The 18,751-nt window shown below is 37.5% G+C and overlaps 1 protein-coding gene across 2 annotated transcripts; it reads right to left on the reverse strand.

Moving 5' to 3' along the window:
• Positions 1-5,591: 5,591 nt before the first annotated feature.
• zfand2a (zinc finger, AN1-type domain 2A) lies at positions 5,592-15,947 on the reverse strand. Of its 2 annotated transcripts, none has more exons than XM_084410239.1 (10): positions 15,900-15,947; positions 15,218-15,304; positions 13,606-13,700; positions 13,370-13,501; positions 9,312-9,463; positions 9,106-9,228; positions 8,264-8,354; positions 8,089-8,165; positions 6,908-6,989; positions 5,592-5,937 (listed from the first exon to the last, which is right to left on the reverse strand). In XM_084410239.1, exons 2-10 carry the CDS (start codon positions 15,270-15,272, stop codon positions 5,899-5,901), a joined length of 846 nt encoding a protein of 281 aa, XP_084266365.1. In that variant the 5' UTR covers positions 15,273-15,304; positions 15,900-15,947; the 3' UTR covers positions 5,592-5,898. The 2 variants fall into 2 exon arrangements, with proteins under 2 accessions (XP_084266365.1, XP_084266366.1); XM_084410240.1 differs by having other exon boundaries at positions 6,848-6,989.
• Between the last annotated feature and the right edge of the window lie 2,804 nt (positions 15,948-18,751).

Genomic DNA, 18,751 nt, shown 5'->3' on the forward strand with positions numbered 1-18,751 from the left:
TGGCAAATGTATATTATCCACGTTGACCTCTTTAAATTCTACAAACTCCTAAATTTTGCTTTATATACAGTACCGTTCAAAAGTTTGAGGTCGGTAAGATCAATAAAAAAAGTCACATTTTGAAATATTATTACCATTTAAAATAACTATTTTAATTTATTCCTGTGATCAAAGCTGAATTTTCAGCATCATTACTCCAGTATTCAGTGTCACATGATCCTTCAGAAATCATTCTAATATGCTTTGATTATTATCAATGATTATTATCAATGCTGAAAACAGTTGTTCTGCTTATTTTTTTATTTTTTTTGTGGAAACCGTTACTTTTTTTGTGGACTTTTTGATGAATAGAAAGTTCAACAGCTTTTATTTGATTGAGAAATCTTTTGTAACATTATAAGTGTCACTTTGCTCAATTTAGTGTATCATTGCTGTATAAATGTATTATAACTTCTAACTTTTAACATATAACTTTTGAGTGATAAAAACTTTATCAAAATGCACATTTTAAAAAATTTAACTAGATCTGAAAATTTCTTAAGGAAATGTGAGTAATGCTTTCCATGCGAGATTCGCCCCCACAATGCTATAGGGGGTCTTTGCCAGAGATTGATGATGATATAATGAATTTATCAGTGCATTAGGCAATGAGTCCTTCAAAATATGTAAACAGACTAAACAGTGCTGTTTTGTGAAATCCCTCGAAGAAAGAGAGGCAAAGACATTGAACTTATCATTTGTGATGCCTTACACAAAATGTTGCACAGTGCTATTTTCATGTGTTTGTTTCAAGTTGCGGATGAAGGCCTGTACGATCTTATCCTAACGATAAACTTAATAAAAAAAAAAAAAGTGAGCAGGCTCTTATTTGATTCTTATATTGATTTGTAGTGGATTTTATTTCATCCCTTTGTGGGTATTTCCAAATTCTGAAATTCAATCAGCATGAACTGCAATGCAAGTACAACAATTCCTTATGGCTGAATTGACATAATTTAGTTTAGAAGAGCTTGTAAATATTGACAGATACTTGCAGTGTCACAGCTGCAGACTATGGCTGGTGCCGTCAGTGTGGACTTGTGTTTGCCTCACATACTCTCTGATGGGAATCTATTCAGACTGATGGCAAAAGCACCCAGTGCACTTCTGTCACGATGAGGATGACTGCACACATTTGAACAAGCCTGAATCCATGTTGTGCTCAGAGAAAAAACAACACCTTTAACTCAAACCCACCTGCGCCTGTGATCTCCCCAACATTACCGTCATCAATCTGTCTCAAAACAACCTCTGTCCTCACTTCTGTAAATGTGGTGGCATGTTTCCCAGTATGCTTACCAGAAATACAGAGATGTCTTTAAAGGTACACTATGTAACTTTTGTTCCTCTAGTGGTTAAAAAACAAAACTGCATGCATTTTGCAGAAGAACATTGTTTTGGTTTTATCAAAGATCTTATCAAAGAATGCACATTTACAGATTTATCAAAGAATTTGCTGATTTTCTATCAGAGTTTTTTCGCATTTCGTGGAGAGAGAGCACGATTGTGTACAGAAAGGCCTTAAAAACGGCTAAATCTGCTTATTTTTCAAAACTCTTAGAAGAAAACAAACACAACCCTAGGTATTTATTCGAAACTGTAGCTAAATTAACGAAAAATAAAACTTCAACACCAGACGAAACAGCACAGCAGTAATGTCTTTATGAACTTCTTTACTTACAAGATTGATAATATTAGAGAGAAAATTACTATGCAACCGTCACTGTCACTATGCAAAATTAAACTATGTAACCGTCTACTACAGTATCGCATCAGACAGTGCATTGTAGTCTCCCTGAGGAAAAATTCCTTTCTTTCATTGCTATCGGAGAGGAAGAATTTTCTAAACTCGTTAAATCATCTCAATTAACAACATGTATGTTAGACCGTACCGACTAAGCTATTGAAAGAGATGCTTCCAGAGGTCATAGATCATCTTCTTAATATCATTTATTCATCTTTGTCACTAGGATATGTACCGAAAACTTTTAAGCTGGCTGTTATTAAACCTCTTATTAAAAAAACGCAAATTGATCCTAGAGAATTAGTCAATTACAGGCTGATCTCGAATCTACCCTTTCTGTCAAAGATACTAGAAAAGGCGGTATCCTCACAACTATGTTCCTTTTAAGAAAGAAATGATATCTGTGAGGATTTTCAGTCAGGATTTAGACCGTACCATAGTACTGAGACTGCTCTCATTAGAGTTACAAATGATTTGCTCTTAGCATCCAACCGTGGTTGTATCTCTCTATTAGTGTTACTCGATCTTAGTGCTGCATTTGACACTATCGACCACAACATTATTTTGAATAGACTCGAAAATTATGTTGGCATCAGTGGAACTGCACTAGCATGGTTCAAATCAATCATACTTATCTGACCGTTATCAGTTTGTAGCAGTAAACTAATAGATGTCATAACGATCAAAAGTTCAGTATGGCGTACCACAAGGCTCAGTACTAGGACCATTGCGGTTCACTCTGTACATGCTACCCTTGGGAGATATCATTAGGAAGCATGACATTAGTTTTCACTGTTATGCTGATGATACTCAGCTCTATATTTCTTCACGCCCTGACGAAATGCACCAATTCACAAAATTAACGGAATGCATAGCTGATATAAAAATTTGGATGACTAGTAATTTCCTACTACTTAACTCTGAAAAAACAGAGATTCTAATTATTGGACAAAAAACTTCCTCAATTAATAACCTAGAATACTGTCTAACACTTGATGGCTGCCCTGTCAAGTCTTCGTCGTCGGTTAGGAACCTGGGTGTGCTCTTTGATACCAATCTTTCATTTGAAAGTCACGTGTCTAGTATCTGTAAAACCACATTCTTCCATCTTAAAAATATATCTAAATTACATCATATGCTTTCAATGAAAAATGCGGAACAGTTAGTTCATGCGTTCATGACCTCAAGGCTAGATTATTGTAATGCTATTATGGGTGGTTGCCCTGCACGCTTAATAAACAAACTACAGCTGGTCCAAAACGCAGCAGCTCGAGTTCTTACCAGAACCAGGAAGTATGACCATATTAGTCCGGTTCTGTCAACACTGCATTGGCTGCCTATTAAACATCGTATACATTTTCAAATATCGCTGACTACTTACAAAGCACTAAATGGTTTAGCTCTGCAGTACTTGAGCGAGCTCTTAACACATTATAGTCCTTCACGTCTATTGCAATCTCAAAATTCTGGCCAGTTGATAATGCCTAGAATATCAAAATCAACTTTTGCCGGTAGATCATTTTCCTATTTAGCACCAAAACTTTGGAACAGTCTCCCTAACATTGTCTGGGAAGCAGACACACTCTGTCAGTTTAAATCTAGACTAAAAACGCATCTCTTTTACCTGGCATTCATATAGAACATTATACATTTCTATTATTCAAATCAGTTAAATGATTATTAGGCCGCATAGATTAGGTCAGCCGGAACCGGGGACACTTCCTATAACACCCGATGTACTCGTTACATCATAAGAAGAATGGCATCTACGCTAATGTTAGTCTTTCCGTTTATTCCGAGGTTTACTGAAGTCAGCCGTATCAGGGCCGTATCCAGATCAGACGGGGAACCTGCGCCTGGACACGACCACAACGCATCCCTGAAGTGCCAGCCTCATCAGCCCTGTGAAGGCCTCATGGACACCTCAACAAACCCGTCTCCATACCGTCGTGATGACTCCGACCTCCAACCAGATGGAACTGGAGAATATTCTGAATGTTCTGAACCAATCTGACTTCTGACCTGTAATGGTGCCTGAATCATAATCATACACTGTTCGTTCGTTGGCCAGAGAAGAACTGGCCCCCGACTGAGCCTGGTTTCTCCCAAGGTTTTTTTCTCCATTCTGTCACCTGATGGAGTTTTGGTTCCTTGCCACTGTTGCCTTGGCTTTTGGCTTGCTTAGTTGGGGACATTTAATTCAATCTGTATTGTAAAAAGCGCTATATAAATAAAGGTGACTTGACTTGGTTGTGCTATGGTTTTCCTACTGCTCATAAAACATTCCCTACTAGGCTTAAGAGATATAATCAGTTTAGATTGAAAGGATCACAAGCTGATTAGCTGAAGACATTACTGTAGCTTTGGCCATTAATAATCACGGTTCTTTAAAAAAAAAAAAAATTCCAGCACAGCGCTACAACAACCATAATGAAATTATCCTTCACAATAGATAATGCTTTACAATGAACTCTGTTAGAGAGCTACAGCAATTTATCTGTTCAATGAAATATCTTACTCAGTTGTTGAGTAATAAAAACTCCATCTCTGCGTCACTTTTACAACATTTCAAATCACAGTTCACACCATCTGCCATCAAAGCCAAGGTGATGTTAATTATTGTTTTATTACGAGCTCTGTCGTGTTCTCTTTTTCCCAGCAGACTCTCCTGTTTTGCGTTTGTTTTTGTTTTCGAGTGACGCATGTATGCAATTTCCCACGAAAACCATCCTGTCAGGTCTAAATTATAAACACTTATAATAGGCTTACCATAGTGAATCAGGGTTAGACAAAAACACGTTTTGGAAGGATTTATGATATATTGGCTCATTATTTAAATTTGGTTAATAAAAAAAAAAAAAAAAAAAAAAAAAAACTATAGTGTACATTTAACGACACTCAAAAAAGAAATCACCCATTATAAAAAATAACTGATCGGAATATGAATTAGTGTAATTATCTATAATTGTCTGTAATTTTGAAATGACCCTGAATGAAGAGGCACGGTGCTCTGACGTGCTATAGCACTTAGCTTTTCGGTGTTAATGCATGGGTTACATCATTATGTGAACGTTTTGGCCTAATAATAGATGTGATTACCTAGATCCTAGATTGTAAGAAAGAACCCAAGTATATTATTTTATTTTTCATGTTTGGAGAGCACAATAACAGCAAGCAAAAAGATTGCTGCAGTGCTGCCAGCCTCTAAAAAAACAAAAATGCATATTAATGCCCATTAATCTATCAGCATTTCATATTGTGACTCACCTTACAGTTGACAGAGTCTTTATTGGAAACATTAATCATTTTTTAGAGACAAACCACCAGTTCCGGTTCTACTGACGGATCTGCTGGGTAATTGCATTCAAAACAAAGACTGAGGGTCATTGGGTTTGTTTTAAAGCTACACTTTTGACAAAAACAAAATGTTATTAATGTAGAAATTGAAAAGGAAAATCCTCCAAACCATGCATTTACCCAAATACCCTTTGATAAACCTATAACAATGATTTATGTTGTAGAGCATTCGGGACGGATTTCGTGGGAAATGCCAACAGTTTCATGGAAATTCTGAATAATTTCATATTTTGGCAAATCGGTGGCTAATTTGTCTGAATTTGTACAATCCACTTACGCCCCAGTGGCGGTTAGGTTTAGGGGAGGGTTATTCATCTGTGCAAATTCCTTCTTTATGAAAAAAATCCTTTTAATAAGTAAATGTCTTTCAGACTTATATACTTTGCCTTGCAATGTAACACAGCTTACGTTTAACTCATTCAAGGTGTGACCAACAGAGTAGAGAGTGAAATAAGCACTTTAAAATAATTTATTTCAAAAGACATCTACACGGATTGACAGATTAACATGATCACTATATAAAATATTTACATGAAGCACCACTTGCCAAAACGGCACAATTGCCTGTCTAAGAAGCACGCTAAAGAGTGACGCAAAACAGAAAAACTTTGACAACATAACAGCCTTCAGTTGTGTTGATTTGGAAAGTAGAAGCTTTATATGCTGGACTGAGGAATCCACATGTGCAGCTCACTAGTACATTATTGGTGCTTATGTGCAGATTGAGGCAGATTAAAGTTGGTCAGTGCCACCTCACATTAAGACAGGCAGCAGCTGGACTGTTTGGAAACGCCTCCCTGTGGATTGAGAAGACAATGAAAAAACAATTAGAGATCAAGTATTCAATCACTGTAGTAGTATCTTTCACAGACAAACCTGGTTGATTCACCAGCATGCAGCCTTTGTGCTGTCTTTTAAACAACTAAATGAGCTAGAGTTAGCCAAAGCTAGAGTTTGTCTAGTTAGCTTTAAAAAAAAATTAAACAATTTTTTACTAAATATATATCCTTTAATATATTCATTATATTATTACTTAACCTGTTGTCTTCATTTTTTTTAATGCATGTTTGAATAATTCTGTCACGAAAACAAGTTTATTACAGCTACTATTTAAATGATCAATATTTCAACTATATCATTAAAGGATAATATAAAAACTGCCTAATGCGCAATTTAAATATGTTTATATGCAACTTAATATTTATTTTAGTGTTGATTATTAAATAAATGTGATTAATTAATTGACTATTAAATACACTTTATTTTTTGGCTAAATGAACACTTTATAACATTTTATTTATACTTATTTTTATATACTTTTTTGGTAGGACATTTATTTAGGTGCATCACTATTAACAAGATGATAGTTCTACAACTATCATGCAATTCTTTATTCAATTTCATATTATAAAGTGCAATTCATGGAATCATCTTTTCTTTTATTTGAAATTATTATAACATGTAAACCTAGGCCAGTTCAATTGCAAATACTGATAGACAAAACATATTGTTTTTAAATAGTACAATGTTTTTGCATTCCCAGATGCAGCCCAGATGTTACCGCTCACCCGTTTTCAATGTGTCAGATGTTGATTCTTCATAATATTTAGCTACATGCTTAAAAAATACTAACCATTTCAGTATTTTTCAGTATGCCCAGCACCCAAAAGATTAGACATAAACAGAGATGCCCCTTGGGCTATGTACCTAGATGAAGTCCTGTTAGCATAGCATAGCATGCTACTGACTGTAAGGGTTTCTGGCTACCTGTCTCTGCTGCTGTCGCCTGTATTCTTCCTCACTAGCAGCGAGAGCCTGAGCCATGGCCAGATCCTCCTGCTCCTGAGGACTGAAAGGCACACAGTCAGTTATCAGCATCGATTTAAGTAAAAAAAAAAAAAAAAAAAAACTTCTTTTTGCTTAAATTCACTGCTGGCAAAATGGGCTTTTAATAAAACTTGGCTGCCTATTACAGTAGAAAGGCAAAAAAGAGAAAGAAAGCAGTGCTACCTAACTAGAGAAAACAGAGAAAAGAGGCTGTTGTCTTCCTTTTTGCCAAATAGGTAGGAGAACTCCAACACCCATAATGCACTTGCCATCTAAGACCACTCCCACCAGTATACTGTGGATACACTTTTCCAGAGTCAAATACCGCCTTGCTTTAGTAGGAAATGCTTCTTAGCAAGCTTTTAGTCATAATGGCATCAACCTGTATTGTTCACGTGGGTGCAAGAATTCAAAGCGCGTTGTAGGCGGTGGCTAAAGGCTGCAAAGAATGGTAAATATGGAAAGAACGCCTGCGATGGACTGCCGATTGAACATGCTGAATCTGAATTAGACAGTCTGAGAAGTGACGTGCTGTAATCTGGTGACTGTCGCCGTTGGTCCGCGTCTGTCAGTGTGAACTGGCCTTAAGAAAGCTGTTGCCTTAGTGTTCCATTTTTAACAATGTTGTTTAAAGAGTAGACAAAGAAATATACAATTTTCATTTTAGTTTTTTGATAAACCTACCCTTATAATAACTGTTCTGTTAATAACCCTCTGTCGATCCGAAAACGCGGAAGTATAATCTGTAGTTTTCACAAAAGCCCTGACCCTGTCAAAAGTCCTTTTGCTGACAAATAAACGTAAATATCTCAGTCCAGGTAACACGGAGAACAAATAAACATTGCTCATTTACATATACTACCTACACTGTAACAATACAAAGCGGGTTGAAAATCGGCAGTTACACTTCAACATTTATTGCATAAATGTTCCAATGTATTGCATCTAGACACAATCTTGCAAACGTTCCAGAAGCGTTAAAAAGAACCAAATGTCAAACTATTAATTTTCTGTTTTTTTTATTTTTATTTTTTATGGAATCATGTAATCTGAAACTGTTTAACAATAGTAATTTTAAAAGTCTAAATGTTTATTGTTAGGCCAGAAGAGTTCAGAAATACCTTAGAGTAGGCTGGCTTGTTCGAGCAGATTCAGCCAGTGACATTTCTAATGCTCTCTGGAGGGCCTGCTCCTCCGTCTGTGAAGTAAAACAACAATGCATGGTTCAAAGACACTCAAACATAGACTTTTAAAAACACTGTAAACCTTTAAACTATCTCAAAATGAGCAACGCACCAGCCCGCCTTGATATGACACTGATGAGGGAATTACATTCTGTGCTGTGGGAGACACCATGGGTGGAGATGCAGGAGATGTCCATAGTGTACTGAGGGGGAAACAGACAGTAATTAGTACCTGAGAAAACACTCAAAACGTGTGTCATTTCAATTGCCGCTCAAAAGTTTGGGATCAGTAAGACTTTTTAAAAAGTACTTTTAATGAGCAAGGATGCATTCAACTGATCAAAAGTGAATTGAGAATGTTACAAAAGATTTGCATTTCAATTCAATGCTGTTCTTTTAAACTTTACATTCATCAAAGATACTATTCATGTTTTCTATCGTGATTGTGAAAAACGTCACCATTGTAGTTCATTCATGCTGCATCAAGAATTGCAATAGTAACTCGCATTCCTTCACGGAGAAAACTTAATGTAATACGTTTTTTCGCCTTTTCTAGTGTAAACAATGAACAACAAAGAAATGGCTCGACTTCTTTCAGATTGTTGAACACATGTTTGAATGTGGACATTTCTACCATGTGACGGCTTATGCAGCAGCGAGCGCCCATGTGACACTAGCTGAAGGCTGGAGTAAAGAAGCTGAAAATTCAGCTTTGCCGTCACAGGAATACATTACATTTTAAACTATATTCAAATAGAAAACCTTTTTTTGTGTGTGTGCTTGTGAAATTGTAATATTTCACAACATTACACTTTTTACTGTATTTTTGACCACATGCATTCTGTGAGCAAAACAGACATTTTTCCAAAAACATCTACCAACCACAAACTTCTGAACATTAGTGTATATTCACTTGACATTTCTGAGGGCATCGCTTACACCAAAAACGCTTACCTGCTGCTCTGAGGTCTAGTGTTTCCAGTTACTCCATTAGACATGGCCCTAGAGCTCCCTCTAGTGGATGACGCCCCAGAGTTACTAGAAGAGGCGGCTTGAGCCCTCAATAAAGCAGCATGCCTAAAAAACAAACCCCACTATTACTAGTGTACTGGCCCTCCAGAAAGCATAACTTATTATTAAAAACAAACTACTATGCTTACCCTGTTTTGGAGACCGGCTTGCTGTCAGTCTTACAGTCATGGTCGAGAGGATGTCTATGTTTGAGACAGTAATTCAAGTGGCACTGGTCACATGTCACCCGAATCATTTCCTTCTGCTTGCAGCCGCCCTTGGAGCATTTATTTGTAAAGATCTGTTGGGGGAGGGGGGACAATCAGGTCAGTATAGATTTCGCTGAGACTCTTCTCTCTTTTTCCTTTTTCCTGTAGCTGTAATTTATAGTAGTATTTCCAGACTACAATTCTTTTGAAGTGATGGTGCTTTATGTAACGCTATCCAGTGTTAAGTGATAAACCCCACTTGATATTTGTACTGGCTACTGTATACAGGCCACCATATAGATTTTCTAATGGAATTAGTACAGGCTGCAGACAAATCTTAACTGTTGGTGATTTTAATAAACATGTAGATAATGAAAAAGATGCATTGGGATTGTCATTTACAGACATTCTAAACTCTACTGGAGTTGGACAACACGTGTCAGGACCCACTTATTGTCGTTATCATACTTAAGATGGCATTGAAATTCTGCAGCAGAACAATGACATCTCAGATCATTATCAGCCCTGTCCCAAATGGCACACTCCGGACTTCTGAACTTCCTCAGAGGCCACACTTTGGTGACGTCATGTAGTGCAGACCTATAGGGCCCTTGGCACGAGTCCAGCATTGAGAGGTATTTTTGGGACAGACTCGATCGTCATGCCGGAAATAACGGTCTGGTTGTTGTTGGACAGGATAAATCACATTTTTTCTTATCTCCATGTCAACTACACAGCCTAATTTTACAGTTCTATATTTTGATATTGTGCATGCCACCTGGGCATTACATACATCATGCTTATTTAAATGATGTATACAGTTGTACATAATAATACATAATGTTCCATTTGAACTAAGATTACAAATTTAACACATAATGAAAATGTGCATGAGTTTCAGATGAATTTACAGGTCTCAATATTCATACTATGTTTACATATGACTCAGTAAAGCCCTGACATTCGGTTCTATTTATTTAATGAATCATAATGTGATCGTATTATTCAACGCACTATTATTATGTTTGAGACATCAACCACTGCTCGATGACCATAATGTTTGTATAAACTGTAGGTAACAACTAGTAAAATATACATCTAGGTCATAAAAAAACGTAAAATTTTCTTCACAGTCATGTCAACAATTATCCGTGAGCAAAATCTCCTCCCATCCGTTGTCTGATTGGCCTTTCGCAAGGATTCCTGGGTAGTTAAAGTGTGTGGAGCCTGCATCTATGCGGGCTTCACGGAAGGCCGCTTCAAGGGTACAAAGGGGGCGCTGCTGAGCACACTTCAGAGCGTTAAAATGCTGAATGGGACGGCCTACGGACTCGCCGAGCACGCTTAATTTAAGTCCACGAGACCGAAAGTCCACATGAAGTGCGCCATTTGGGACAGGGCCTATCTAGTCTCGGGTATACTACATTCAGCCAAGGCTGCGGAACCAATTCCCTGTTACAAATATGGTAGAACTACTGTATCACTTCTACCACTAGAGATTGCTTTAGAAATAATCTTCCTGATCAGGTTCTACTCCTCTGCATTCCAGATAGCTCAGAAGAACTGGATGTTGCAACAGAAACTATTGACTCTCTCTTTTCCAGCACTTTAGACAACGGTTGCTCCTTTGCGCTTAAAGAAGATAAAGCCCCGAATAATGGAGCACAGCTGGAAGAAAACAAAACTAGAGGTATTTCGCATTTTGTGGAAGGAAAGTGTTACTGCATACAGAAAGGCCTTCAAAACTGCTAGATCTGCTTACTTTTCAACTGTCTTAGAAGAGAACAAAGACCACAAGAACCAGACAGGTCCACCGCACAGACCTATGACCAGCTTCGGCTCCATACCGGTGTGATGAATCCGATCTTCAAGCAAAAGGAACTGGATGAATATTCTGAATGCTACCGATTCCGATCTGATTTCCGACTTGTGATGCAGCCTGAATCATGGCCAGTGGAGAGCTGGCACCCACGACTGAACATGGTTTCTCCAAAGGTTTTTTTTTTTTCCCATTCTGTCATCTGATGGAGTTTGGGTTCCTTGCCACTGTTGTCTCTGGCTTGCTTAGTTGGGGACACTTAATATTCAACAATATTATAGATCTGACTGTACTGACGCTGTAGTAGGAGACCTGACCTGGATGATGGCTTTTTTCTTTCTTTCTTTTTTTGCAAAACTGCTTTATAGAATAAATGAACTAATTTAATAATTGATCATCTTTACAATGGAGCTGAATCAACTAGAGGTCGACCGATTCATCGGTCGGCCGATTGATCGGCCGATTTTTTGCATTTTTAACATAATCGGCATCGGCCAATATCCAAGTGTATCAAGCCGATTATTAGGCAGGCGCATCTGTGGGCAGCCTAGTGTTGTTGTGGAACACGCGTTCGACGCATGCTGCGCCTAGAGTCATTCTCCAGCAGAGTGAGCAGACCTCATCCAGTGCTTAAGGAAGGAGCTAAGTTCATTGGAGAAAACTCCTTTATATTTAATTAAAAACTTTTGATATGTTACTGCCAACTTAGAGAAAAAACATGAATAGGCGACATGACGTTCGGCTACTTTGAAATTGATAGCGTAGTTGAGGTTGCATTAGCACAGCAGAAGGGTTGCGATCATGTCACAATAAGTAAGCAAGAATTTACAGACAGTGAATCTGAGACTTTTATTTGTTCTGTTTGTGTGTCTTATATTTGAGAGGGTTGTCACTCAATGCAGAGAAGTAAGTAATAAAAAAAAAGAGACCAACTATATGCTAGTGAAGGACTGGCTTTGCTTTGCTAGGGTACAGACAGACCCAGTGCTAATACGGCACTGGTGCCTTAACGACCGTTATTTACCGGACCGAATATCAACGCGCATTTCTGTGCTTCATATCAGTGCTACTGTTATGCCTGTGCTTCTCTTGGATGCTCTGAAAACGGACGTTAGAATAACAGAAATATCGCTTCGCTGCACTTGACACTAGTCAGCAGTTAACTTTAACATTCCGTTAGCTAGCTGGATTAAACACGGTTAAAATGCTGGCCAAACAGTAGTGTAATGTGTGACTGTATTTCACTGTAGACTAGGGGTGGAACGGTACATGTATTCGTATTGAACCGAAACGGTACAGGCGTCACGGTTCGGTGTATAAATTTCCACGGAGAATACACGCTATAAAAATAAATAAAACTCGCGTGCAAAGTAATGCGGAACTACTGTTAGATACGCGGGTTCTTTAGGGACACCTAATCTGTAGCTCCGCTTTAGCTCCGGCTGCGATGTAAAGATTGCAATGCGTTGTGTGTGTGTGTGAGAGAGAGAGAGAGAGAGAGAGAGAGAGAGAGGCGCGATCGAGATCGAAAAGTCGCGTGTGTTTAAAGTCGCAAAGTGTTTACTTATATTTGTGTGCGCAAGCGCGCGTGTGTGTGTGTGTGTGAGGCGCGGGCGCGATCGAACAGTGGAAACATAAAAACATACTCCGTCATTTTGTTTATCAGGACATCATTCAAACTGCAAAGTGTTTAAGTTACTGTTAATTCAAATGTTAAGGAAAACAAATATATTAATCTGAAATGTAGCAAATTCATTTTCAATTCATTCAGGTACAATTACCAAACATATCTCAAGTTCTTTTTGTCTGCAGTGCAGATTGGTAAAGTGTTCAATAAATGTTTTTGTTGAGAAATCTTGTCTATCTTAAGTATTTATTTGTGTTACATTTTATCTTTCAAATAGAGGTTAAAAACAAGCACATAATCGGCCAAATATCGGCCAAAATAAATTGGCAGCATTTATCGGCCATCGGCCGACCCGGATTTCAAAAGATCGGCATCGGCCTGAAAAAACCCATATCGGTCGACCTCTAGAATCAACACTGAACTGATTTCAGCTGAACAACAGCCGGAATGCAATATTTTCCTATCATCACTGTAAAGCTGCTTTGACACAATCTGTATTGTATAAAGCACTATATAAATAAAGGTGACTTGACTTTTTTGCTTTCGTGCTACCTTTCGTTTCCTCTGAGCAGGGTCAGATTTGCAGTCTCTGTCTATGTGTTCCCCAACTTTGATGTCTGGCATTTCCCCTCTTCTAATGGGAATGGGGGTGTTGCACAACGGACATACAGGAACCTGGACATCCTGCACAAGAAAACAAACATGTATCAGCCACAACCAGTATGTTTTAAGCATTAGTTAAATATACAATGGGGCAAGATTATTATTCATTAGCCAATTATACACACCTTCTTATATGATGAAGTGCACTTGTGATTTGCATAAGTTATGTGGTCTTTGCAGAAAATTTCTTCACAGGCATCACATTTCATAGGAAGAAAATCTGTAGTGTACACACAAACACACACACACAGGACATTACGAAAAGACCAAAAAAAGTGTTATACATCAACTAACGCTGAATCACTAAGAGCATACAGAAAATACACCGACCTATATGGGTCTTTCAGTTGGCGATGGCTGTTCAAGTGTGTGTAAATAATTTATGGCAGATAATATAACTAATCGCTGAAACTACACAACATAAATAAGGGTACAATCATCAGAATGTTTTTGATCAACTTGACTGAATACTGAACAATTAATTGACCCGGCTGACATACTGGTTTATCACATGACTAGATTTTGTGGTTATAAACAAGGTCAGATAAGAGGAAACGCCACACCTAATGTAATTTAACGTATTTGCCATTCACCATGTAAAGTCCATATACAAACATTAATAATTCACATGCTGCACAGGGCTCAACAATAAGGATGGCCTAATGGTAGAAACAGCGAGAGTGACTTTTCATAGGCTTAGAAGCATTCGTTAAAAACAGGTTTGAAATGATCAACAATTTTTGCCATCAAGTGTATAGGAATCTTTATTCCATGCTCTCCAATTCTGATTGGTCAATCACAGTACTTCAGAAAATGGCCGATGCCCAAAGCAACACTGTATAACTGACCGCTCATCCAGAACAACTCAACATTCATGTTCATTTATTTATTTATTTATTTGGTAGACAGTTTATAAGCAATAAGCAGGCTAATGATTATTATTATCACCCTGTCTGGTTTACATCAGTATTTTACAAAGCTGTCATGGAGTTTATAGATGTACAAGTTTCAACTATTATTGCCAAAGAAAAAGCTAACACTGTAGGCTATATAATTGTTTTCGTGAAATAAATGTAGGCCTGTTTCTAAATGAAAAGTTTGGGGTCTGTTTAAAAAAAAAAAAAAAAGGTCTCTTCTGCTCTGCCTCACCAAGGATGCGTTTACTGATTGAAAATTCAGTAAAAACAGTAATATTGTGAAATATTAACTGTACTACAAATATATTTTAACGATGTAATTTATTCTTGTGATGACAAAGACTTCAGTGTCACATGATCCTTCAGAAATCATTTTAATTTTATGATTTGCTGCTCAAACTTTATTCATATTATGAGTTACATTAGAATGGATTGTGCTGCTTAATATTTGTGTTAACCAGTTTAAACATTTTACTCAGGATTCTTTGAAAAAACAAAGTTCAAAAGAACAGCATTTATTTTAAAGTGATATATTTTGTATCATTATAAATGTCTTTATTGTCAAGTTAATTTGTCCTTGTTGGGGAAAAAAAGCATTAATTTCTTCCAAATAAACAATCTGACCCCAAACATTTGAAAGGTAAGTTACTGTTTATTGTTGAAAAATCGCGTGTATCATTTTTTTGAGGCCAGTGAAAATGTTGACAGGCAAAGTGACAAGTCAGACCAGGCCAATAAGACTACTGACGTTACGCTTCTCCTTTTGAGGCCTGCTATATGGGACACTGTCACAGTGTGTCATTTGAGAGAAAACACATACCGAGACGTTTGCAGGTCTTCTCTGAGCAGTGCTCCCCGAGATCAGGAAACTCCATGGCACAGCGGTGAAAAGCCTTCAGCTGCTGGACTGGAGACAGAAAAATACAACCATCACCTCTGACCGACAGTGAGCTGTTGTCATACCAATCAGCCAAGCTGCCAATACAAACATCATGAATCAACCTATGGAGTAAAACAGGCTTTAAATGCCGAAGAAGGCCTGTCAGAGAGTTGAGGTGATCCGTCCTGTTTAGCACGATAAGCTAACGCCATTACGTAACTTCACTGTTGTGTATCTGCAAGCGGCTTCACTTTGAGCGGCGATCCACTGCTAATGCTGAATCATACAGGATTATGAAAATCTCAATACCACAACTCTCAACTAACTTGACGTTACGTATTTATTATAAACAATTAACGTTATACGAACAAACACTAACTTAAACGTTATTAAACCGAGATACAATAAACTATACAATAACATGATTTAGTTAAAGACCGAACCGGGAAAGGTGAAATAAAACTAACGTTAATAAATTTAAGTCAAAATCGCGCGATGTAACGTTAAATAACAGTTAAGCGTAAAAAAAAAAAACAATATCTGGTTGTCGTTTGTTTTACGCTAAAAACGTTATTTTTAACCAAGGTATTTCACTTGGCATGACGGTAAATGTGTATCTTACCGAAATTGTACGCAAATCCACTTATATTGGTGCCTCCAGTCCTTTCTAAAGCCTTTCGCTTCGAACAAGCACAGCCAGTTCGTTTGGCGTTTTTCTAGTCGTCTCGTCTGCGGGTTTTTGAGATGTCATCGCTGGAGGTATGATGAATCTGGCAGCAACAGGGGAGTGTATTTTCAAAATAAGAGTAAGTTAGTCGAGGTTTATAAACACTATTCTGCAGTTTATGGCTGGGTGTCCCAAACCAGCACGTAAGTTGTTTATTTCTACTGTCTTGGAAAGCCCTTTATCGTTGTTGCCATCATACACAACGTATGATTATTATGATAGCATACAATGCAGTCATTAGTTACATAGTAAGGCTGGTTCTCACGTTTTTGATGTTAAAACCGCGAGACGCGGGTCAGTGAAACAAAAATCGTGGTATAGAAACGCGTTTTTTTATAACATTTTTTTAAATTGAACTTATTTTAACTTGAGCTCTGTTTATTTCGAATAGCATGTCATGCGCGAGACGCGAGCGCAACGGTTAAAGACGTCTGTCTATCGCGTGTTGATATTGAAAAGTATCCAGTGGAATGGTTTTGTGTGACCGGCCCCTGACAATGTTAGATGCACTACATTGCTTTTCATTGTGCAATCCCATCTTCCAATTGAAAATCAATGCATGGGCATTTGCTTCTCTTCCAGGGATGGAAATTAACACCCGCCACCAGCCAAATGCGGGTGATTTTGTGTTGTGGCGGGTAAACTCGCTTCACCTACCGGCCACCGTGGCGGGTAAATAAAAATATACTGTTTCACACAGACGGCGGACACTTTTAGAGGACATAAGTGTACGCTGAAATAAAGTCTTTCACCTCAGAAAAACGGACTTTCTTGTCCTGTCACGTCAGCCGTTATCCTGTTCTCGTAGCGAACACTCTTCAATTGCACGCGCATCCGGCGGCGCGCGCTGTGTATCCCCTCACTGTATATAAAGTGCAAAATAAACTACGAGCATGCAACGCCGTTACGTTGTAAATTACACAAAATAAAAGTAATGCAGGGATGATTTTCATACTATTCACCAGGAGCAGTTTCCATGGTTCATTAACAGTTATTGTTAATATTGTGTATTCACCATGGTAACTGTCGTTTCCATATTAACCCCAAAATGCCACTTTATTTTTCTTTGTGTTATTTTTTATATTTTTAAATGACTCTAGTGGCTCATACCAACATTGTATTAACAAAAACTAGTTTGGGACTGCTATTTAATACATTTCGCATAGGCCTAATGTTTATTTATTAGTAGTACTAGTCTTTACCATTAGTCATATTCTTACAATTCATGTTAAGTAAAGGGGGACAGTACTTGTGTGTGTGGAAATAGCCGGTTTCAATAAAACTACTTGTGACATGTCATATTTGGCTTTGACTTTGACTGAACATTTGCTCTCACTTTGCGGAAAAAATATTGGGATATCGTATATCGATATTCAGTCTAAATAATCGGGATATGACTTTTGGTCCATATCGCCCAGCCATAGTTTCATTGTTGGGACTAAAAACCTAAAACTGGAAGCCATAAAAGACCACGAATCATTCAAATGCCACATCCAGGTAAAAAAGATAAATATATATAAGAGAGAAAGAGAAAATGTCAGTATTTCATTGAGACTTGAGATTAAATAAACTGCTTAAGTATTGTAGATCTTGTAGTATTAATTTTCACATGCAGTTACACATTGTCGGTTAAAAACAAGAAAGTGGCTGGTAAAAACATTGAGTGGCTGGTAGATTTTGAAATCCACCAGCCACAGTGGCCGGTGGACAAAAAAGTTAATTTCCATCCCTGTTCTCTTCCATAAGGAATATCAAATAATCTAAGTTCATGAATATAGATTTCTGCAAAACCGATTTACACTACTTGTAAATTTTATAAAACTATTCAGTAGAAGCCTATTCTTTAGGCTATTCAAAACTATAAATACAGCCACTTAACATTACAGGAGCCATACACTTGCACCAATTTTAGTAGCCTATTATTGATAGTTTACTGCAGTGCTATCATTATAGCACATCATTATAATGTCGGTCCGCTGTTCTGCAGAGTTTACTTCCAACCCTAATCAAACACACCTGAACAAGCTAATCAATGTCTTCAGGATCACCAAGGCTACAGGCAGGTGAGTTTTTATCAGGGTCGACTTGGAGCTAAACTCTGCAGGACAGCGGCCCTCCTGGACCTACGTTCCCCAACATAAGTCTTGTTCTCTTAAAAAAACAAAAACAAAAACAATAAAATAAAAAAAAAACATATGAATTGTGTCATTTTTGGCTCAAATAACTAATCTGCGTTGTTATTTTATACCACGAGGGAAAAAAATAACATATTAGCTTCCACTGGCATTTTATAGGACTTTTACGAGTTGAAAGCAGCTTGGCAGAATTGTACTTCCGGTATGCGGTTTTAAATGTTCCTTATCGTTTCTGGCTTCCGGCGGCCTTTACCAACACGCCCTGACTAGTCACGCTCTGGCTGACGTAATCACGTTATTGCTGGAGATTTCCAGAAAATACCACAAGAGGACGTGATTCAGCAATTTTCTTAGTAAAAAGTAAAAACAAATCACTACCATGGCCATCTCGAATATTGTTTGAACACAAGACGACACATTTGATATTGTGCGCTGTAGTATTTTTTTTAAAGATTTTTTTCGTAAGAGAAAAAAAGAACTAATAAAAAAAAGAATATAACTGAAAAGAATATGGATGCATATAATAATAATAATAATACAAAAACAATGCAATATATATATATAAAAAAAGTTTACATAAATGATCAAACTATTAGATATGAGATCAACAAC

Source organism: Rutilus rutilus (assembly GCF_951802725.1).
Source record: "Rutilus rutilus genome assembly, chromosome: 1".
NCBI lineage: Eukaryota > Metazoa > Chordata > Actinopteri > Cypriniformes > Leuciscidae > Rutilus > Rutilus rutilus.